We start from the raw sequence: 25253 nt of genomic DNA on the forward strand, positions 1-25253 counted from the left end.
ATAATTTTTGTTGTTACTGAGGTCTGAACTCAGGTGTTGCATGACTAGAAAAGTGCTTCATCGCCTGAGCTATGCCTCCAGATCTTTTTACTCTGGTTATTTAATTTTGAGGGGGAGTACTGAGGGCTTTGAAAGATGGTGCTCTGTCTCTTGAGCCATACTTCCAGCCTATTTTCTCTGCCTAGGTAAAGGCTTGTCTTTACCTAACGCAGCCTGAACCATGATCCTCCTATTTACATTTTCAGGTCATAGGTAGGATGACAGGTGGGAACCACTATGCCAAGTGTTTTAAGATGGAAGCTTATGTATTTTTCCCCCTTGGGCTGGCCTGTAGCTGTGATCCTCTCAATTACAAAATTCTGTATAGCTGGGATAAAAAGTGTGCCTGCTTAGTGAAGTTGATTTGAATTATGTAATGTTTAAGTTCCATTCCTTTAACGTCCCTACTAAGATGGTCACCAAATTCCACCATATTTTTTGAGGACCGGGAAGATATTTACATTCATTCACTCTATCTTACATATTGCCAAGTACAAGTGTACCTACATAAATACACACAAATAGTGATTCAACTTCTGATTGTCTTCCCAATGCCAATGAAATACCTGAATTTATAAGTTTTATAATACTATACTTTTTTTCAAATTGCAGAAAACAAAAATGAAAGAAATTTTAAAATCACTGTGCTCTCACTACTGTTATTGAATTTGCTCTCTTTTGCTCTCTCTCACACATATGCACACAGAGTTTAATTTGGCTTTATAACCTGTTTTAAACTAATTTCCATGGCATCAATGAATATCTAGTACATAAATCTCATTGGTATTTTTTACAACTACCCTCTGTTTAGGTACCTGTAGTTCCTGCATTTTGAGTTTGGAAACTGTCTGCTACATTTCTCTACCTGCTGCCATTATTCACCAAACTACCTTCATTGGACTGCTGCTAGGTCATACCACTTTCATCCAGAGGGCAGAGTGACCTTACAGGAACATGTTTTTGGTTTTTTTTGGTTTGTTTGTTTTTCAAAATCCCTTAGACTGAGAACTCTGTAAGATGTCCCCCTCCATTGGTCCCTGTGGCACTATGGCTTTCTTATTTCTCTCCTCTCTTCTTAGGTGGTCTGCATGTTCAGGGATTGTGCACCTGAATTCCAAAGGCCATATGTCAGTTTCCCAAACACATAGCCTTTACCAGGGTCTCCCAGGGCCTCACAGAGATGCTCTTCTTCCCTGGTATCTCTTTCTCCTTTCTTCCCTACACTGATTTCTCAGATTTCAGCTCCCTCCTGTAATCCCATCTTCTCAGAAAATGTCTCCCTGATCACTTGGAAAACAACCTTAAACCATGCAGCACCCACTTATGAAACATTGCCAATAGATATTTATATATCAGCTTACATATCCATTCTACGATACTTCCATTGAATTAAAAGCTTTTCAGGTGTGAGTACTTGACGTGTTTTATCCATCAATATATATCCACACAATGTATGTCCAAACAATGTATGTCCAGAGTCTGGCAGATGATGGGCTGATACTAGGGAAGATTAAGGCAGTAGTTCTCAAACCTCGCACTAAGAGGCACAAATCACCTGGGCATGTGGAAAGAATGCACATTTTGTAGCCTCAACTGGACCTGTTGTTATCAAGCACTCTGAAAGTAGAGATTAGTCATTTGTTTTTATAACACTCTACAGAGAATTTGGATATTCACTACTTTGACAACCACTGTTATCAGGTATCTGCTTAGAAAAAGAAGCACACGTATTTTTTATAAATGTTGATGCAGCCAAAATTTCTTACAAAGTGAGATTTCAGTCTTAAATGTCATTGAATGTAATCTCTAATTTTATTGACAAAAAATACCAAGAGCATTTTTTATAGTTTAAAGATTAGTGATAGTTATGTTTATGAGTGGTTCTTTTCAGATAACAAAACATACATATTTCTCATAAATATAAAATATAATTATGCAGCGTGTATTTTAAAGAGTCCTCAAATATGAAGCTACTATTAGATTATTAAGTGAATTAAGTGAGTGTAGAAACATTGCAATTATTTTTATTTTTGCAAGTTGTTTTAAACCATTAATTCATCTAAATGATTTTACCAGACCTTTTGCCTCTGAGATAGTTTTTTTCTTAAAATGATTTTATTTATTATATTGAAATGGCATTAGTTTTTCACATATGGAGTATCTTATGAAATAGAGCTATTTCACTGATCATCAAAGAAGACAGAAAATTAATCACTGAAGATAAGAGCTCAGAACTCACCTACAGCACCTGAGCTATCTGGCCTGCATACTGGACAGAAAGTACTCAACACCATGGAACATGATATGCATCCATGCAAAGAATAAAAACAGTGAATAGTGTACAAATACTGATGGGATTTACATAATTTAAATATATGGAGGACTGTTTCTTAGGTATGCTATTCCTTCCCACCCCACTTTCATTTGTAAATCATAGGTTCTCTGATTTATCTAAGAAAGATCATGTAAAGCCAAACCTTCTTCTGTAGAATTGTCAATGATGGACTACTGACTATAGTTGCCTATTGGATTTTAAATAAAACATACTTTAATCCATGACCTCTAAATAGCCCTGAGAAGTAACATGCAGAGGATATATGTGAATATAAATTTCCTATTCTTTAATTTTACATTTAAGATCTATAGAAGAGATCTTTGAGTCCTTATTTTTCCTCAGTAAAAGAACACTTATTTCCATATCAATGACAATCCATTTTAATGCAGATGTAGAAAGTGAAACTTCTCCAAGTGGAATCACTTGGCATTATTAAACAAAGAATAAAAATAACAGGGACACAATTACATTTTTTAAAGCCATGAGAAATAAAGACAGCATGTTGAAAACATTTTTTCTCTGCTAATATGCCAGTGAAATTCATACCATTCTTTAGTTTTAACATGTAATCTTGAGACAAACTTCTTTAAATTCAATATTTTTCTCAGACTTTCAACTTTTCAGATTAGTATTTAACAAAAATAATCTTGCATGAAATAATTTCTTATGCACACTTAAGACATACCCTTTAACAAACAATTAACTATTAATTAAGAATGTAATTTGGAAATAACTATTTCCATGGAGTCCAACATATACTTTTAAAAAAATATTTAACTATTAGTTGAGTATAATTTGTGAGTAACTATTTCCATGGAGTCTATAACTAAGCACATTAAAATAAAACAGTCACAACTTCAGAGAGGTAGAAATTGTTTCGAATGCAACATAAACACTGATGCTTAACAATCATATTTTTAGATTACAGTATTTCTTATTTTTCAAAACATGTACTTCTAAAATTTCAAAATAACATTCATTCATAATTCTGAAATTTCAATATCACTTATCCTTAATGGGCTTTTGTATATCTGTGTAAGACAATAGCAAAGTAATATAGATTTCCTAGACGGATGCACTTTTCAACATACCAAGATCAGAATTCTGGGTTCAGCTGCATTCGGAATCCTTCATTGCTGACAATAAAGTCTGAAATGACAATCTTCTCTAAAGCACTCTTCAGCTTGACAACTGAAAGTTCTTTCCACCGCCTGCTTTTTCCATTAGCTAGACTCTCACATACTGAATGCTGCACAAAGCATTTGACTCAAGGGCTTTTAGACAATTCTTTAAAACGCCTGCATCTGAATAATGACTTAAAAAAAAGACAATTCATCTCTTCATAAGAATATCTGTATTGCTTTCTATTAGTTCCTTTTTAGGAGGCGGTTCTTGGGGTTGGGTAGGGGGCTGCCTTATCTGTCACTGGTTAAGAATATCTCTGTATGAGTCACCTAAATGACATTTAGTCATATAATGTTGGTGACATTTTGAGGATTTTTACCATCAATTTTTAATAATCTATGTTATGTGTTAGTTGAATGATCTGGGCAGATTAACACAAAAGATGGAGGGGAGATATTGAAGTATTTGTCAGGCAAACATGATTTTTTTTTTGTGACACAAGTATTATCTTCTTGAAAGAGGAGTGGAATCCATAGGAATTACTTTTTATTTATTTTATTTTACTTTAAAAGTATTTACAGGAAATTCTCTTTCTTTCTTTTTTGTGAACTGCATAAGGGTACAATAGAAACAACTCTGGCTCCTAGAAAGTCATGCATTATATTGGTTCTGAGCTGACATGATTACAATCTGAGAAAAAAAAGAATTTGACCATTATTTAAAACTAAATAAATAAAATAAAACGCTTTTGTACCCAGGAAGCTCACCTTCCGTGGTAAAGTGCAACTGAATTACATGTATTTCTGTCAACAAAACCTCCACAGGGAAGCTTTTAATTAGAGCTGAGAAGACACCAGAGCCTAAGATGCCACCAGTTAATGGTCATGGCCTTGGCCTCAATCAATCAGCATGCTTATAGATGAATTTTCCAGCAGGCTTAGGAAATAGTAAAATTAACTTCTCACCACAACATTTGAGACCTTTAAATTAGGAATGGTATGCAACTACAATCCCTGTGTTTCAAGCGCCTGTGGCATGACTGGATTAATCAATAAATTTCTGTCACAGGAACCATTGCCTGAAATTATGGTTTAAATTTGCCAATATGTCACCACCTCCACAAACAATTAAGAAGTATTTTAAAATCTGCAGTTATCAGAAATAGTCCAATAAAACTAGCAGGCTTTATTTTGTTGGCATTTTCTTCTCCATTGAGAACCATGAAGTCTGCTCAAAATACACATTACGCTGAGTTATTTGGTAGAGTTAAGACTGCATGCCACAATAAATTCAGAGAGAGGACTCAGGGGAGATGAAAAGTAATGACCAAACAATAGATGATGGTCTCAATTTCTCATGTTAAAAACTCAGCAATCTCAGATTTTATCTTCAGCACAATTCAATTTCTCATAAACTCAGGAACCTCAAATTTTATCTTCAAGCTCAATTTAGTGAGGAATATACAATGCTCTTCATCCTTATGTATACCATCATTTTATAGTGATGTAAACATTTTTTTCCTAACTACTTGAAATCCTTGTCTGATATCCTCTATTAACCTTCTGCACCTATTTCCATTATTAGTGTAGCATAGTACAGGGTTGGACAGTTGTGGCTTCTTGTATGTAATTCTTGTCTACTATTTATCAGCTGTCAGGTAACAGGAAAAACAGCCATAGAACCTCCACTTTCTCAACTTTTAAATGAATCTAAATAGACTCCACATTTTTAAAGTCATTGTAAGGACACAGAAGTCATCAATGAAATCCCTGAAAAGTCCTTAGTAAATGTTAGCATTTTATTAATTTAATATTACCTGCATCATTATGTTGAAACTTCCAATCTAGTGGGATTTTTTGTTTTTGTTTTTATTTTTGTGTTTTTTTAATGCCAAACATATAACCTGGAGGCCTTAATTGATAGCATACCTCTTAATGAGTTAGATTTTTACTTATTATGAGCTTTGATTGATTCTAATCTGACTTTCTAGTTGCTTTTATGCCTCAGCAATTAGAAAACTGGTTTGACGTGAGGCTACAAGTGATTGAACATAGGAATCAAGTAGAACATTATCTGTACCATTTAACTGGCATGCCCACACAAAATTTAATTTACTTTAAAATTCCATATATGTATATAACATTTATGCAGATGAGCTTTTGCAACTCTCATTTTGGAGCTCTATTCTCCAGGGAAGCTGATGAGATATAACTCCCAAGATGATTTCCTAAACACTCATGAGGAAAAACAATAAATAGGTGATTTGGGAAGCTTCCTGTGTATCTCATTACCAAGAAATTAGTGTCAGGAGAGATAGTAACTTTGAAACCTTGTTTAGTTTCTTTGTTTTACCTACAAAATAAGACTTTCTAAATAGGAAAGCATACTTTTATTTTCCTGCATTCAGTAATTCTGGGAATTAAAGGAATCTACCCTAACACATCCATCCTTCCTTTAATTTTACTCGTAGAATTTAAGTGTTTCCATGTTCGGATGCTACTGGGAGACCTGCTGTATTTCAGTTCTATGTCCAGTTGTTGGCAGCTGTTGAAGCTTTGTGAAAATAGGAGATGGGCTGGCTTTGTTTTATCTTCTAATTGACAAGTCGAATTTCAAATTTACTGTGGTAAATATATTTGAACAAATTTAATCAGTTGACTATCAGGTAATCAGTACTTCATATATCTTACTTGTGAATATTTTTTTCTGAAGAAGAATAATATTAAATTTGTGACAAACTCTATCCACTTTTAGATTTGTGTAGATACAAGTGTACATGACAAACAAATCAGTCTAGTTCTTGGATGTTGTTAGCCACATAATTATCGAAATTCAAGTCTGCCTGTTTAGAGCAAGGTTTTAGATCTCTCTATTATTGTATTTCCTTTAGCTAATTATTTAACCAAAGGTAAGTAAGTCTAGAAGCTTTACTCATACCTAGTCAAACATGTGGACCAGGAGCATATCTTTGTAAATTATATTTTCTTCACTGGTCAAAGAAAAAACAATATTGCTTTATTATAATTGAGTTACTGTATGAATTAAGTAATATAATCTATATAAGGTTATCAGAGCACATTAGGGGAAAGAAACTAAAATATTCCTTACATTTTTTTTCACTTGACTAAAATGATGAACTTCTGATGGACTCTTGCATTGACAATGTTGCAAAATAGAAACTAGTTTTGGGAAACAGAAACATTCTCATTTAGTCATTAGCTGTGGAAGATTTTAAACTAGCAATGGTATTCTGGATTAAATCTAAAAACACCTGAAGAGAGCTTTATGAAATCTAGTTTTTTCTCATATAGTGATAAACCCTATAAACATTTCTTGTATATAATTCTAAATGCTCTTTCTATGAGAAGAGCTAATTCTTTTTATGTAATTGGCATTATATTGCACATATTATTTTAAAATAGATACATAGCCATTTTATTTGTGTTTGTTGTCACTTTATTGATATATAATCATATCATGGGATCATTGACTAATATCTTCAGGGGCTTAGTTTTCAACATAGATCTCTTGTTTGAATAAATTGTTGTTTATAAATGATTTCTTTTAATCTTGAGAAACATCCTGAAACCTAGTTATTTTGGTGACAATATTGAATTCAGGACTTCAAGCTTGGTTGATGAGTACTTCACAACTTGTGCCAGGACCTGAGGAATGGGGCTGATCTGGTACTAACAAACAGTGATCTTCCCACCTTTTGTCTTTCAGATAACTGGGACTATAGTGTGGATCACTTGACCAAAGTTGTTTGGGACACAGAGTGCCACTACCTTTTTTCCTAGACTGGCACTGAATCATGATCCTCCTATTTTTAGCACAGGAATAACTGAGATTACAAGAATGTCCAGTCACTCCTAGACCTCAGTATTGACTTTTTTATGGCATTTTAAATTGTTTAGGAATATTGTTCAAAATAGATTGGCTATATTTGTATTCCTGTTTTCACTAAAGTTTTATAAGCTTAAATTTATTTTGGTTCTTTTACTTTTACACTTATACACTGTATAACAACAATATTATAGGTTAATAATACAGCCATTCCTCCAGTGTAAATATTTTAGTATGTATTTCATTGCCACACATTAACTTTATTTTTTATTTCATCATAGTTCTGATGATGTATTTAGTATCTAAACTGTTGAATCTAACTTTTGTCATTAGTTTTGTAATGACATATTTTTCTGTGATTAAGAAAAAAATTTATCTCTGACAAAGAATCAGAAGTTATTTGTTTTTGGATATACTCATTCTGAGGTCATAAAATTTTTTCTTCCTTGACAATTCATTTTGGTGTAAGTTGTGAGGTTTATGTCTCAAATATTTAATCTCTTCCAAATAACCTCTAGCTCATGGGAGCACTTTGATCATGCTGTGGCTGTCCATATTTCTACTACCTTTATCACTGCACACACTCACATTCACAAAAACACATACATACATTGAAAGTTACGGAAGCCACAGACAATGGGCAAGGAGTTGAGTATATCTTACATTTCTTGAACAGTTTCCACTAGTGGTCATCTAATATAGAATTCTTCAGTATTTAGTAAGAAGGGGTCTAATGGTCCATGTAAGTTGTTAAATGGCACAAGAAAAGGGAAATATGCCTCCACTGTCATGGGACTTGAACTCAGGGCCTGAGTGTTATCCCTCAGATCTTTTGCTCAAGACTAACCCTCTGCTACTTTGAGCCACAGCTCCACTTCCATTTTTTTGAGTGGTTAATTGGAGATAAGAGTGTCATGGGGAGGGACATTACTCCCCAGGCTAGCTTTGAACCTCGGAGATGCTCAGGTCTCAGACTCCTGAGTAGCTAGTATTACAGATGTAAGCCACCAATGCTTAGCTAAAAGACATTTTCTTAACATTAGGCAGGAACATATGTTTAAAACATTGTCCATAAAAGGTCAATAAATCACAATGATTTTCTGAGTGTCCCATATTTAAAATAAAAATATTTATAGTACCAACTGCCACAATAATATCATTAATAAGTAAAGTACTAAGTCAGATCATAAAAGTAGAGAAGATTTTTTGTACTTTTGTTAGAAACCATTGATTCGAGTAAAGACAAATAAAATTAATGGTTTTAGTCCAGTCATTTCTCAGTATATAAGGAGGACTGGTTCCTGTATTCTGATAATCAGAAAATGCTCAAGTACTTTCTAGGAGGAATATATGTTGACCTAATCCCATGTTCACTAATTCATTTCTGAATTATCTATAATACTAAATATAGTTTAAATCCTATTCAAACAGTTTTGTTATTATATTGTATAGGGGAAAATAATCAGAAAAGATGTCTTTACTTATCCAGTACAATTTTTTTCAGTATGTTTGAATTATGGATGTTGCACCCAGGGATATAATATAATATATAAAGTAACTCATATTTAATATTTTCAATTAAATCCAGAAAGAACACATGAGTTCTTTTCTTTGGAAACATACACAATAGCAAGCTTAGAATACTAAACTCTTTATGTGATTTCCAGGCAAAGAAACACACACACACACACACACACACACACACACACACACACACACACACACACACACACATGAGCTGAGCAATGTCCATATGAAAGATGCATTGTAAAGAACATCAAGTTGTTCTCACCTCGCTGTAATGTGACCAGTGTCACCTGTGTTATAGAAAGGTATCCCCATCAACTGCTGAGAAAATGTTGATATCATCTGCCAGTGCCACTTCACATAGCCAGTTTTAATGGTTTTGCTATCTAATCTTAATGAGCTGGTAAATTATTTATGTCAAGAATCTCCAATAATATTTTTATGTGAAATACACAGCATCATTTTAAAAGATCAGCTGTTTAATTTGAAAATGGATTTGTAATCTCAGAACTAGTATGGATAACATACTTAGTTACTTTTAGCAACAACAGTGGTGGTGAGAGGAGGACATTTGCCAGTGACATCCATAGATTATGCCATACGATTCCTCTAACTGTCACTAACAGTAAATAATCCCTTTACACTAACATCCAGAGGACTAAGCTGGTATGTAGGACATGGCTACATGAAGTAAAAAGATATTCTAGTTCTGAGAACTACATATTTGTGCACTGCACTTTATGCTTAAATGCCATCCATACTGCTGTCTATGTTAATGGGATGTAAAGCAGCAATGTTTATTTATCCAAATAAAGAACCCATTCTATTCATTTGCTCTAGAATTTAACTTGCAGGCAGCCCAAGCCCACCAGATAATGATAGTCTTCCAATATCATTTTTCTCACACTACAAAACTACCTCCTAAAATTTCCGAGTCTCATGAGTACATAGAGCAAATTTATAAGATTTAAATTTGTCTCAAAAGTTTCTTATCTTATAATTTTAATACATGTTTATGTTTGCTGCTAGCCTAAACCTACACAATTAATTTATGATAGTGTTGCAATTTTTGTCCCAATTTAATGTTTCACTAAGAAACGTTTTGTAAATGGAAATTTTAAGAGATACACAATTGCAGATAATGTAATATTGCTTAAATATCGTGTGGTTCATGTTAGGCTGTTTTCAATATTATTAAATGAATAATATGAGTTAAATTAAAATGAATATTTTGTAGCAAATCAGAGATTCAGGTGTTTGTTTTCCATGTCCCTGAGGAAAAAATAACTTTACATCGACAATCACTGATTGTTGGTCCCTTTATATTTATGATATTCTCGATTATGTGTTTGTTGAGAAACAAACCTTTCCAAAACTATGATGATGAGCATAAACTGGTTCTGGCTGTTTTTTTTTTCTCTAACCTTAACTGGAATCTCTCATGGATCTCACATTCCTGGCCTGTGCTGCTTTAATTTGATCAGGTGGACAACAGGGCTACCTTCTCACTTTCCTCCAGGCTAACTTCCCATATAGATAGAAAGGCAAAAGACAGGATGGGTGAGTAAGATGTTTTGAGTTCAGAGATCAGCGCTGGCACCATGATCACTACTGTAGTGGTCTTCGAGTCAAGCAAAGACTATGGTCAACTCAACAGTCTCTATCTGTTAATGGGAGGAGATGCTAAGTCTTATAAAAGACACATACAAAGGAAAATGACTATATCCAAGTTTTCACCATATTGCTTCTGGGATCTTTAAACATGGCTTCTATTTTAAAACTTGAGACTTAATAAATGCAGATATAGATCCTATTTAGTGCCATCTCTAATTTCCTGAGCATCTGCACTTTTTCCATGGATATGCATGTCCATCCTCTGAACTAAATACCAAAAATTGGAATGAAAAAGCTTTACTTTTTTGTCATATTTCTTTGTTCTAGAGTACAAAGGTTTGCACACAGCAGTTTTCAAAATTTACTATTGATTAACCAATAAAACATTATTATATAAGATATTAATATTGCAGAGTAATTTTCTCTCTAAAATATTATTTCAGTACAGGCAACCTAAACTTAAAGTTCATCACTTAAGCACAAATGTTCCAAAGATACAATTCATTGTTCTAAAAATTAATTCTAAGTCAAATGGGAGTTACTTATGAATGGAACTCGTTTATTGCATTATTCTAAGCAGTGAAAATGTACTAAAATAAAAAAATACTATCATATCTCAAAATCATTGAGGAAATATATTCGGAAGATTTGAAAAATCAGATTTCAATCAAATTTAAAGTCCATCCACACAAGGCACAGCAAACATATCAGCTGTATCTCCGGATTTTTTTTTTACTTTTACAACTAACAAAGTCAACAGAGCAGTTACATAATTTCAATGTAAAATACAGCTTTGGATGGTTTCATTTCTTTCTCTGATCTTACTCCATAGCTGTTGGCAATCTTATTAGAAAGTTTGTTTTCTGAAACCATTACTAATCATTACTGTGTATTTTACATCAGGCATTAGTTTATTAATTTGCCCTTCTGAGTTTCAGTCCTTTTTTTATAGTCCTTCCCTCAACTCCCCCACTCTTCCCACCCCCAAAGTTGTAACGTTACTTGCCAACATAGTATCTTGTGAGTATCATTGTTGCAATTTGTCATCCTGTGTCCTTGTTTCAACATTTTGTTATTCCCCTTCCCCTCCTCAGATTAGAAAAATGTATATACAAGAGGCAGGGTACCAAAATCAAATACAGTGACAATAGGGCATATACCATAGGAGGAAAGAACATACAAAAGAAACAAAAAAATCACAGTACATGTTTCTTTTCTATTGACTCTATTAGCTTGTTTGTAATGATCGCTTTAAAAGTAAATCATTTTTGTGGGAAAATTAAGTATCAGTTATATCAAAAAATATGAACAGGGAAGATTAAAGCAAGTAAATTCATCACACCTGAACATGTAACATAAGGCAAAAAGTATTCAGTTTATTATAATGAACATATTACATATACATATTCATTTGAACTATATGACAGATGCTATGTGTTTAGGTCACAAATGAATCAAGATTGCTGTCAATGTATTTTTTCTGATCTATCTACACACATGTACACATATGATTTCATGGTAAAATTTAATAAGAGAAGATTGTTAAAAAAATATTGCACAGAATTCCAGATAATAGTGTAAGCAACAGAAATTTAGGTCATTGCATTTATGAGATTCCTGGTCACAAAAGTATAAGAGAGCATCTCTAAGCAGATTATTTTGCTTTTCACTAGATGCTTTGTCAAACACTAGCTAAATGGCTCTGAAACATGTTTAGGGTTTTACAGAGGACCTCATTTTGCAAATGAAATTATTCTGTATTCTAATATGAAAGAGATGGATACAGTGAATATATTTTGATAGAAGCTGAAGTATGAGCAATCTAGGTGGTCAGAAGTTTTTTTTCTTTCTTCATTTTCACAGGAGTGTAACAGTTAAAGTATAGACAACAAACCCCATTCATTAGGGCATCCAATTAGGATAGCTTGTTTTAAGCTGTTGTATCGTACTCTGTTAAAACAGTCTTTTATTTCAAGATAGAAATCGAAATATGTATTCTGATTTTATGAATTATTTTTACTTCAGTATGGCAAAAACTATTGCGAGTAGGAATGAAATGGGGATACCATTGCTGGCAATGTGGTAAATGATAGAGAAGCATATACAAAAGCCTTTAATCTTAGTTTACTTTCTAATTATTTAAAGTGTAGTGTTTCATTCATCAAATTGTATTATGAACACCTTAAGAAACAGAAGCTGTTTCTTATAACTTTCTCTCAGTTTTGTGCACTGTTTTGCAAATTGTAGTTGCTAGGTAAGAATGCTATACACAAAATAGTAGCTCTCTTTAACAATATCAACATAAACAGAACTGGAGAAGTGATCATAAACAGAGATCTTTGGATCTGTTTATTAAAGTTTACTGAAGTTTATTAAAGTTTAGACTGAATAATAGATACAGTAAACTAATGAAGCCAAACAAAATCTAATATTAAAGAAAATTATGTGGTTATGTTCTTCATTGGGCTAAACTAAATATAAAGATAACTCATTTGCAAGTTGGGAAACTGAGCCTTAATTAAGCTTGTTTTTTTTCTTAGAGAGCACTAACAGAGGAATATGAGTTTGTTGGAATTAAAATAATAAAAATTAAGCAGCAGCCATCTGGTATTTGGTGTTGAGTTGTCACATTCAAGATGCTTTGAAGAGCATACAAGAGCTGGTCTGTGAGATGATGAAATTATAGGAGTAAAGATGTTTAATAACTGAACTCTATGTTTTTCATTTGTTGAGATCTCCAATTTAAATGTGTTATTCTCGACCTGTTATAAAAAATCTGACACAATGAACTTTTTCTATGACCCATATACTTCCACATTGTTATCTCTGTTTTCTTCAAAGCAAAATAAGCCAGTCTTAAAAAGATCATCACCATTTTTTTCATATGTAATCTAGTCCTACTATAAAGTGGGCGAGTTTTGGGAGTGCCATCCCATGAAGAAAGGAGTGAGTAAAAGGAGAAGATGACAAAAGATGAATAAGACCTAATAACTTTACATGCATGCCTGAAAATAGAATTATTAAACCCATTAAATTATTTATAAGGAGAGAGGGAATAAGAAAGAGAAATACAAGGTATGAATTTTATTTAAATACATTACAGGCATTTTGGAAAATATCACTATACACCTTTTGTACAGAAAAGAACGTTGTTCAGAAAACACCACTGAGTTCTTACAGGTGAGTGAAACAATATTCCATAGCTTGGTCATATGATTATGACCAAGCTTGGTCATATGATTATAACTAGTAACTGGTAGGACTGGAATTCAAATATTGGCCCATTTTATAGTAAATATTGATGCTTGACTTAGTGCTCTAAATCTCTTATACTTCAATGAGAACTTACGCCAGAGTGAAGACCACTGCCATTCTTCCTCTAGAGTTGACAGGCTTTCTATTGAAAGCATATTTCTTTGCTACTAAACTTTGCCATCACTTTCACAAAGAAGTAAAGAAAATAATGCTCACAAGTTTCATATAAATCTTGCTGACTTTCAAAAAACAAAAAATGAAAGAACTGCTCCCTAACGAGAATTATTACTGAACAGTTTCATATTTCAAATATAAATATTTCAATTTAATAGATAAGATGTTATTGTTCAATAAAAGGATTAAGTCCCAGGCTTCCACTGTGGTAGGGTGATTAGAGTTGGCCATAAACATCACATTTTTTAAAAGAAATACAAGAAATGCTATTGAATACACTATACAGAAAAAAATATTAAAGGTTTAAATGATAGATGTTGTAATTACTCAGATTGTAATAAACACATGTACTAACACATCATGTTGTCACCATAAGAATGCACCACTTTTGTGCGCCAGTCAAAACTGAACAAATAAAAACTTAAAAGTAAGGGGGAAATTTTGAATGTGATGAAACTAAAATAAAACCGGGTTCCAGTGGTTCACACCTGTAATCCTAGCTACTCAAAAGGCTGGGACTTGAAGGATCATGGTTCAGGAAAAGGCTGAAAAGAAAAATTTGAGGACTCCATCTCCAATTAGCCAGCAAAATGCTAGATTCGAGGCATGGTTCAAGTGGTAGGGTTCTGACCATGAGTGAAAAAGCTGAGAATTCAAACAAATATTTTTATAAGATAAGTGAACATGACAACAACACAGATTTTCTTCACATTCTCCAGACCATAACTGTTGAAACTAATATGCAAAACATACACCAGTTTTTAAAGTTGTAGTCTCAAACGCACATGCTAATAGTTCAGTTTGCATTACCTTAGGCAATTTTGACTTGGTTTCAGGTTTTTCTTTGGTAACAGAGTCATTAATGAGGCGAGACCGGTCATAATTAGCATGTTCTGATTCTTCCAGGTAAGTTTTATCTTTACCTAGGGCTACAAAAGAGTAAAAATAAGTTATATTCATTTTAATCTACCTTCTGCTTTTTTTTCTTTGAATGTATTTGTCTCTCTTTCTCTGAGGTTTAGCCAAATATACTTTTCACATAATAGACTCACTCAAAGAATTAGCACACCAAATGACAGTTTGGCAGCTACCATATTAATACTGATAGCCCAAGTGACTTTCTCAAGAATCAAATAAATCTGTTACGTAGTATACATAAACTTTCTGAAAATAAAAATAGAACTAAGGATGCAACATTGAATACACTGTCTCTTCTGAACAGGAAGACACGGAAATTTGTAAAAACAGAAAATATTATTGCATACTTAAAATGACATTGCTTTTGAGTTTGTTTTCTTAAAAGTTGGGAAACTTTAGCAACACAAATTTGGCTAAAGGGTGCAGGAAGATTATAAAGGAGAAGCATAAAAGAAAATATATGTTCAGAGCTTTATATGAAAGATAAAAATTAGGTTGAAAGTATGGTTATCAGAGGAAAGAAAACAAAAATGGTTATTACTATTAGAATGGTAAAGATATATGTGACATAATAATATTAGTTGCATATAAAATTGCTGAGAAAAGTAATCTATAATCAATGTAAAAGTAAAAATAGGAAATGTTTATAGCAATTGCAAATAAAACCAAGAACAATTGTTTTATGTTCAAAAATTATTCCATGTGATACAAATATCTTTGTTTCTGAAATAGATTGTTATATATTTAGAATTTTCATAAAATCAAGATGTTTTGAAGAGTTATTTTATGAAATTTGTTGAAATCAATCACACATGAGTTTTGACATGAATGACTATATATAGTTCTTTTAAGGTTTATTTTAATTTGACTTACTGTAGCAAAAAAGACACTTTTGTTTATAATACATGCACTCATTTTTTTACTAGAAAGGTTTAAAATCTGCTCTCATAAGATATATTGTACTGTGTAAAGCCAATGGTGTGACATTAACAGTGCTACAAACAAAGGCTGTACATATTATATCATTGGGTGCAATGAACCATCAGTCATGTTACAATAATCTATGTATGTAATGTTTATACCTAGACTTATAAATAGCACTTTGCATAAACCAATAGTTAATATTACTGAATGCATAAACTCAATAAGTTTATGGAATGTCTACGATTTTCTGGGACATTTAATAATAAGTAAACTAAGGCAGGTGACAAAGAAAGTAGCATGGACAATCACTAAACTAGTTAGAGGTGTATCTAAAACTGAAACATATTTGGATTGACCTCTGCATTTAGTATTTGTGAAAATGATATAATATTCCTCTAGATTTAAACAAACTACATTTCATCCTCTTACCCATTATTTATTAAATTCCAATGTCATACATAAGTAAGAGAATGAGTACATTTCTCATCAACCTTGTTACCCCTTCCCTCAATTTTCTCCTATTTTCCCTCCCCCTACAAGTTGTACAGATCATTTACAATATATTGTCTTGTGTATATTGCTGTCACATTGGTTGCTCCTTGTTCTTTTTCTCATCATTCTGTTGTTTCCCTTCCCTTCCCTAATTCAAATAAACTTGTGTACAAAACCAGGGTACTAAAATCAAATACTCTAACAACAGAGGATATATTATTGGTGGAAGAACATACAAAAGAAACAAAAAATCACATATAGTACATTAAAAACAACAACAACAAAGAAAAACCTCTTGTGTCCATGTCTTGGGGTTTATTTCGCTTAGCATAATCTTATATGGTCATATTAAAGCTACCAGCACAACTATGTTTATCACAGCATTATTCAACATAGCTAAGATGTGGAACCAACCCAGATGCCCCTCAGTAGATGAATTGATCAAGAAAATGTGACACACACACACACACACACACACACACACACACACACAATGGAATTCTGTGCCTCCATCAGAAAGAGTGACATTGCCCCATTTGTATGGAAATGGAAAGACTTGGATAAAATCATATTAAGTGAAGTAAGCCAGGGCCAAAGAAACATAGGTCCCATGGATTCCCTTATAGTATATGTCTAGGATAATCTTAACTGATGAGAAGAATAGCTATATACACTTGGTACTATTTTTAAAATCATTACTAGTAATGATCTTGTCCAGGATTTCCAGAAGATTTGAGGCTGCACATTTAAATGAGTGAAAGAAGGTAATATATGGTTAAAATACTTTAAGTAAATGTGTGCAAACCAAGGTTTTTGAGATTTGTTTGGGAAATAGGAAACGAAGAGGGGAAAGTGATATGGAAGGGATGAATCTGAAGAAGGTATGAAATCCCCTGGTACAACCAATTGATGGTAATAACATATAATTGTATATAAGTGGCCTTAAGGAAATATTAATGTTTATCTTTGTACTTTGGCATTTTGTTCACATTTTGCATATAGTCTCTCACTTACATCTCACAAACCTGTTACCTATATTCTACACCATCTCGAGAGTATAAGAAAGAATAAACAATTATACTGATATTTCCATTTCATGAATCAGAAACTGAAGTACAGATGGTTTGTACTTAGGTAGGAAGAGTTGATACCTAACATTGTGGCCAACTAGCTACCAAAAAGAATCTAATAATTTTAAAGAACAATTATTCTCTCATAAAGATTCTTTTTTTATTTTATTGTAAAGATGATGCACAGAGGGGTTTCAGTTACATGAGTAAGATCATGAGTACATTTCTTGTTGAACATTGTTACCAACTCCTTTGTTATTCTCCACTATCCCTTCCCTCTCCCAGTCTTCCGGAAGTTGTAAAGCTCATTTCGGAGTATCATTGTTGCAATAGGTCATCCTTTGTCCTTTCAGCATTTTGTTATTCCCCCTTCCCTTCCCCAAATCAGATAAATGTATATACCAGACTGAGTGTACCAGAATCAAAGACACAGATTGCTAGGGATAAACCAATAGAAAAAGAAAAATGAAATGCAATAAGAAGAAAGAACTAGATACATGAAAAATAACTCGATAGATGGTCCATATAAGAAAGTTTGATGAGGTAGCTGTTATTTTCATTTCTATACCCTCTATCTTGCATATAAGTCTAACTGATTTGGGAAGGAGAAGGGGAAACACAGATATGAGGGGACAAAGGGAATTCAGTAGTGATATTCACTAGACACTATGTTGTGAATGAACTACAAAACTTGTGGGGGGGGATGGGAGGGCAAAAACTGGGAGAGAACAAGGGAAGGGGTGACTATGCAAAAGGAAATGTACTCATTACCTGACTTATGTAACTGTCACCCTCTGTACATCACCTTTACAATAAAATTCAAAGAAAACACAATTGGAAGGAGCTAATATTAGGTAAAGATAAAAATAATGATGACAAGTAAATTGATATGGGACAGAAAGTGAAGTTGACATGCATCTGGAGAGCCCTGGGATTAGAACAAGTTTATTATGAACAAGGAACACAAGAAGGTTACACTGACTGCAGCACTGTGAGTAAAAGGAAACATTAGGAACTATCCTGGAGAGAACAGACCCAGATTCTGACAGGCCTCTGAAGGCACAGCGAGTTTATATTTTAAATGCAATAGGAAACCCTGGAGGAACTGAAGTAGAGAAATGATGAGATTTAATTTTCCTTTTATTAAAGCTTCCTGTAACTGCTTTGCAGAAATACATTATAAAGAGGCAAGACTTTGAGCAAAGAGAACAGTTAGAAAATTATTGCACCAGTCTATTGAGAGAATTAGCTCAGAACACCAGCTAGAAATGTCATGAGGAATGGTCAGATTTTAGATATACATGGAAAATTGTGCCAAGAGAATTTGTTGAAGTTATTTAATAAACAACTAAAATATTTATACCAATAATGAGGCTATCCTAACTAGAGAGTATGAAGTTTTCCGTACAACATACTTACTTCTATACTCCTCAGATTGGTTTGGACCATTAGTAGAAAAGTTCTTTCTTATAGCATGTTAATATGAAACATTGGGGAAAAAAATGGGAATTGGTAAAACTGATTTTATAATGAAGAAATTACCAGGTGCTTATTTGACAACACAAATCATCAATGCTTCAATGATTTTCACTATTAATATGAACTTCTTTGGCATTTAACTGGTACTTATAGATTTTTAGGTAGAGCTTTTGCAGGCCTGAAGGTTATGACCCCATAAGCATGCACACACGCAAAGGATTATTGACCAATCTCTTGGCAAACATAGAACACAAATTCTCAATAACATGTTTTGCTAACTGAATTCAACAATACAGTAAAAATATCAGAAAACACAATCAGGTTGGTTTGATTCCAGGCATGCAAAGATGATTCAACATAGCAAAATCTATAAATGTAATACAGCATGTAAACTGGATCAAGGAGAAAAGAAATTCATATGACCATCTCAACTGTTGCAAAAAAAAGCTTTTGAAAAAAGCAACAATATACTTTTATGAAGAAATTAAAAATACTGTGAATGTTTCTCAACATAATAAAGACCATATGTGATAAACATATGGCCAACATCATACTAGATAGGTTAACATTAGTTGGTTTAAAATAAGGAAAAAGAAAATGGTATCCATTCTTCCATTCTTATTTAACACAATATTGAAATGCCTATCCGTGCAATAAGGCAAGATAAAGACACATAAGGAGTTCAAGTAAGAAAATATCTCAAATTGTCCTTACAGATAATATTATCTGGTAATTAAAGGATCCAAACAATTAAGCCAAAAGATCTCTAGATTTGATAACCATGTTTACAATGGAGGAGCACACAATCAACACACACATACACACACACACACACACACACACACATACACACACACACACACACACACACACACACACACACACACACACACACACACACACACCAATAGGCTGAAAAATAAATCAGGAAAGCAATTCTATTTAGTATAACCACCAAAACCAAAACCAAAACATCTAGTTTTCACTCATTCTTTCTCTCAGGCATTCTTAATGTAAGGGTATACTCGAAGTCAAAAGAATCACAGATCTTCCTATATAGCCCTCATATCTATCTATCTATCTATCTATCTATCTATCTATCTATCTATCTATCTATCTATCTATCTATCTATCTATCTATCTATCTATCTATGCATCTATTGGTCTATCTATTTTTTGTCTGTTTGGGGCTTGAACCTAGGACCTGGGCATTCTCCTTGAGTGCCCAAGGCTATGCTCTATCACTTTGAGCAACAGCACCACTTCTGGTTTTCCCGTAGTTAATCAAAGATAAAGAGTCTCAGGATGAGACTTTCCTGCCCTGGCTGGCTTCAAACCTCAATCCTCAGATCTCAGCCTCTTGAGTAACTAGAACTGTAGGGGTGAGCCAACTGCATCAGGCTCAGAGCCCTCATTTTGAAGAAAAGAAATATTAATCCTTAATGAAACACTGACCGCATGCAGTTAATTCTGAGAAAGCATTAACATTTTTATGGGACAGCTCAAATTAGTTCATTGTAAAAAAAGAAAGCAATTAATGAGATGTCAGGTATGGGACTCTTGGTAGTTGGAAATTTTTTAAAACAATATTCAAGCTGGTAATCTACACTCTAAAAGCAAATTAGGGAAGGTGACTGCTTTGCATTCAAAAGAGAACATGTACTGCTAAAACACTCATGTTTTACTTAATTATACTCATGATACAGCTGGCCTTATTTTATTTGATCTCTTCTGGAAAATGATGGAAGCACTCTTCTTGTTCACATGCAGCTGAACTTAAATGAATGTTCCCAAACAGGTGCCACATCCAGAAGGATCCTGAGAATACTTAGAGTTACTACAGTCAGCTAGAAAACCACCTGCAATTCTGTCATAAAGGCAAACACACCATCGCTCGATGTGTTCTAAGCTTTTTAGGAGATGTGAGGTAATGGTAGAATGTTACTGATAGAATTTAAGACATCAAACATGAGGTGCTATCCAAATAATTAAGATACATTGAAATGAAAAAGACAGAATGTTTGAATCAGGACATCTGATTATGCCATGTTTAGAAAAATTACTTCTAAATTTGGAAAAAGTACACTTTCAAAAATAAGATTCATGTTCTTGAAATAAAATGTTTACATATCTATGGTGGATGATAAAAAATAAATGATGCTAATTTGAGTGAATGGTTAGGAAACTTTTGTTGATATTTTAGACAGAGAAAAATTTAAGTTTGTTTTGTTTTTGATGTTTTCATTCAGAAGATAGGTAATAAATTGCTTTTTCCTTTAGAATTACTTAATTATAATGGAAAGCCCTTTATATTTTGACACACACACACACAAACACACACACACATACACACATGAAAGAATCATGACTAATTTTCTGTTCTTTCATAATGTAATCATAAATAACACCTTTCATAGGTTTAAGATGATGAAAAATGTTTGAATGTCCTCAGAGAGAAACAAAGATACCATCATTAGACTAGAAAATTTTAATCTTGGCAACTCTTTATGGTTACCTGAAGAATAATGAAAAAAATATAGATATCTCTTTGCTCCTCAGATGAATTAAACTGATTATGCGGAACTTAGATCAGGGAAATTTTAGAGCTCCCAAGAGACATGAAAGTATAAGCAGAGTCAAAATATCTGAAATAGGTACTAAAGCCAGGCCTACAATGTTTCCACTATTGAAAACTCAGGACTTAATTTCTGCTAATCAGAAATAAATTCACTTTGAAGTTGCAAAATAGGTCTTTGTATATATTAATGTTCCTTTTTGATTGACTCTGCCTTTACTTGTTTCTATGTAACTTCATTTGTTCGTGTGGGATTCATTGTTCCTTATAAACTGCTTTACATTATTCAAATTTCAATTTGTACATTAAATAGCATGATCACCTTGAACCTCAGAATAATAATGTTAACTCTCAATTGTAAAAGACAAAACATGAGCATTTTTTTCCTTAAAAATGTTCTGCTTTTAAAGGACACAGCTGATAGCTGATATTTGGAGGTAAAAGAGGAAGGACATATTGGAAATTCACTCACCCAAGCAAAAATCACTGAGGTCAGCAAAGGAACATTTCAGTCCAGAATCCTTTTTATTGTCCTCAAGGTTAGCTGATCCAAAATAAAACAAACAAAAATACCTCAGTGAACTCTGATCTTGCCTTTCCATGGAATTATACTATTCGAGATATCTGTTGAACCTATCATATTTCAGTTAATATATTTGTATATACTTACATACCACCCAAAGTTCATTAAAATAAAATACCAGGAAGCAGGTACAGGAGAGAGTTGAGGTGGGGTTAAAGGGAAAGGAGTAGATAAATGAAGAGGAGAAGAGTGAGAGAATGCAATCTAGAATGTATAACCTACAAAGTTAAGAAGAGTGAGGAATGGGGTGGGTAAGGGAGGGATGGGTGAGAATGTTGAAAGAGGTGACACTGATCAAGGTATATTGTATTCATAAACTGTTTTATTAAATGACAACTCCTTGGTACAACAACATAAAGATAATAATTCAAAAAAGATTACAAAATCAGTGCAACACTTCATAGTTCAAGCAATTCACTATTTATAATTCATTTACTATTTATAATGCATTCTGTTATTTGTGCAAAAGACATTGATACTTTCAAGTTATGTAAGTATAAATGTAATTCACAAGAATTATGAGGAAATACACTCATAGGAAGAAAGCTTGGAAAGAATGGACAAATCTACTGAATTACAGGAAATAGTTACATTGTCACTTGACTTTTTTGGAAAAAATTCTCTAATGAGCCATTAAAGTGTCTCAGATGGGCAAATAGGTGGATATAAGTGTCTCACTTTAGCACTAAAGTTCTTTTTTTAACATATCATATAGGTTGGCTGTACCTAAATTTTAGCTCTTTCTTGGAACATTTTATGGCCAACATGAATTCATGTGCCCGCAACCAAATAGTAAGTGCTTTGTAGAAGTTAGTATAAACAAAAATGTTTGTTTTTTTGTTGCTATTAGTATATATATTGATATGTAAATCTGTACTATTTTGATATTATTCTACATGCATGTATTGTGCTATGATCATATTCAAACTCTACCATTTCCCTCTCCTCTCTTCCATTTCTCCTGTTTATATGAATAGTGAATTTTAGGGTTGTTTTTTCTAGTCTTGTAGAAAATGTATTTAATTTTGATGTCTATGGCATTAAATTAATGCTACTCTATCCTAGTATTTTATTATTTTCAGTCTATATAATTTTTGGGTTGTATGTATTTTTCTATTTATTTGTGAATTTTTTTCATTTGTTTGTTGCCAGTATTAGAGTTTGTTGACTTGTTTACTTGGCTAGAACCCTAGCATTTAACTATTTCGCCTATTTTGGAGATAAACATGGATTTGGAACATAATTGTCTGTATCATATCCCCAAGTAGCTAAAATTATAAGCTTGAGAGACTGACATTTTCTGCATCTATTAAGGTGATTTGATGGGGGAAGGGGGCGGTCTAAGGTTATATTTGCATACTTCCTTGTATTTATTGATTTGTATATGTTGATGTATCCTTAAAACCCTGTAACAAAAGCAGTTCAATTGTTGGGTAGATTAAGTTAGTCTTGAATTGAAACATTTTAAAATTATATTTTATTATCTTTAAATAGTAGTAAAAAAAGGGGTTCCAGTTCATCCTGTTAGTTTATGAGTCTGATGAGTCTTGATCAATACCACCTCTTCTGTTCTATCTTCTAGTGCAGACAATAAATATTAGGTTCATATTCCCATAAGATTGTCCATTTGCAAAGCAAAGAAGGAATTAAAAGACATCTAGCCAATAAATGTCTTTTCATCTGACTTGTACAAAATATATTTCTCTGTATTATTTAGACTTTCTCCTCAGGATCTCTACAGACACTAGCCAAAAGGAAAAGGAAGGAATTTAATGAAAACAATAAGAAGAAAATAGTAATTGTTGCTTACCGAGGTCTACTTTGTCAGCAGAAATTAAGGTTACAGAAGTGGGAGGCTGAGATTCACTTTCGGTTGACTGGAAGAGTGAAGTTGATTGGCTCAAGCTCTTGGAATGAGCGTAGCTCTGGGCAAGGCATGGTAGAGATCTCCGAGATGGTTTTAATGAAGTTTCTTTCATAATCTCACTTTTGCTTATATTCATACCTAAAAATTTAATACAGTGAATGTTAGTAACAAATGGTAATTATCAAAGGTCAATAAGTAATGTTAGCAGTAATGATTTGTTGTTTTTAAGAAATGTGGTCCAGAGAAGTAACAACTAGATTTTAAAACTAGTTGGTTTTATTCCTATTTTGCCAAGGGAAGTGTTTGAAATTTTTGTCAAATAGATCTGAGACATAAACAACTCTTTCAGTTTAAATTTTCACAATTTTTTAAAGATTCTGGGGAAAAATCAACTGGGTGGATATTTCAGGAGGTATGACAGCAATGACTTGAACAAATTTAACTTTGTATGTGGGCAAGCAGCAAAATACCTAAATTTGAATGCATTCAAGTCACTAGTAGTGGACAAATTACTTTTTTCCCCCATATATCTTAAGTACATAAATAGTGCACAAACAGTGATTTAGAGGATGAAAATGGAGAACATGACATAATATAAAAATTGTTCATCAAACATGGGTTAAAAGAGAACATTCTGTCATTTTATGCAGAAAGGTTGAGCTCTTAGATACAAGGGTGGAGTTAAAGGGAAATGGGTAGATGGGTGAAAAGGAGAATAGGAGCAGAAGGCAGTCAAGAACAAATTCAACACTGGTATTCACTATTGAAAGTGAACTATACATCTTGTGGGTGGGGACAGGAGGAAAAAAACTGGGAGAGAGCAAGGGAAAGGAAGACATTGTTCACAAAGAATTGTACTTATTACCCGACTCATGTAACTCTAAACCCTCTATATATCACCTCTACAATAACAATAAAATAAAATAAAAAAGAATAAAATAAAATAAAACACTAAATTACAATTAAAAATAATTCAATGTCTATCTTACAAAATAAAGAAGATTCAGGTGCTGGTGGCTCATACCTGTAATCCTAGCTACTCAAGAGGTTGACATCTGAGGATTGCGGTTCACAGCCAGCCCTGGCAGGAAAGTCTTTGAGACTCTTAACTCCAATTAAACACCAGAAAACCAAAAGTGGTGCTGTGGCTTAAGTGGTAGAGCACTTGCCTTGAGCTGAGTAGCTCAGAGACAGTGCCCAGACCCAGAGTTCAAGCAACACAACGGACAAAATATAAATAAATAAATAAATAATAACAGAGAAGAGTTGAAGAAAGGGGTGAGTAGGAAGAGATGGGTCAGAATATTGAAAGTGTTGACATGCATCAAAATGCATAGTAATCATAAACTGCTTTGTTAAATGACAATTTCATTGTACATCCACTGAATAATAGCCAAAAAAGATGAAAAATAATGTCTTTGAACATGTCT

The 25253-nt window shown here is 33.1% G+C and overlaps 1 protein-coding gene across 1 annotated transcript in view; it reads right to left on the minus strand.

The window, feature by feature from the left end:
• The window catches only part of Ano3 (anoctamin 3), a 203189-nt gene that overhangs the window by 123759 nt on the left and 54177 nt on the right, over positions 1–25253 (minus strand). The window contains exons 2-4 of the mRNA XM_070032709.1: positions 23767–23961; positions 21846–21917; positions 14726–14844 (exon numbers count right to left, since the gene is read on the minus strand). Of these exons, the coding sequence (XP_069888810.1) occupies positions 14726–14844; positions 21846–21917; positions 23767–23961 (386 nt within the window). The remainder of the gene's footprint in view (positions 1–14725; positions 14845–21845; positions 21918–23766; positions 23962–25253) is intronic.

This window comes from Dipodomys merriami, unplaced genomic scaffold (assembly GCF_024711535.1).
Source record: "Dipodomys merriami isolate MVZ:Mamm:240054 unplaced genomic scaffold, mDipMer1.0.p SCAF_21, whole genome shotgun sequence".
NCBI classification, from domain to species: domain Eukaryota; kingdom Metazoa; phylum Chordata; class Mammalia; order Rodentia; family Heteromyidae; genus Dipodomys; species Dipodomys merriami.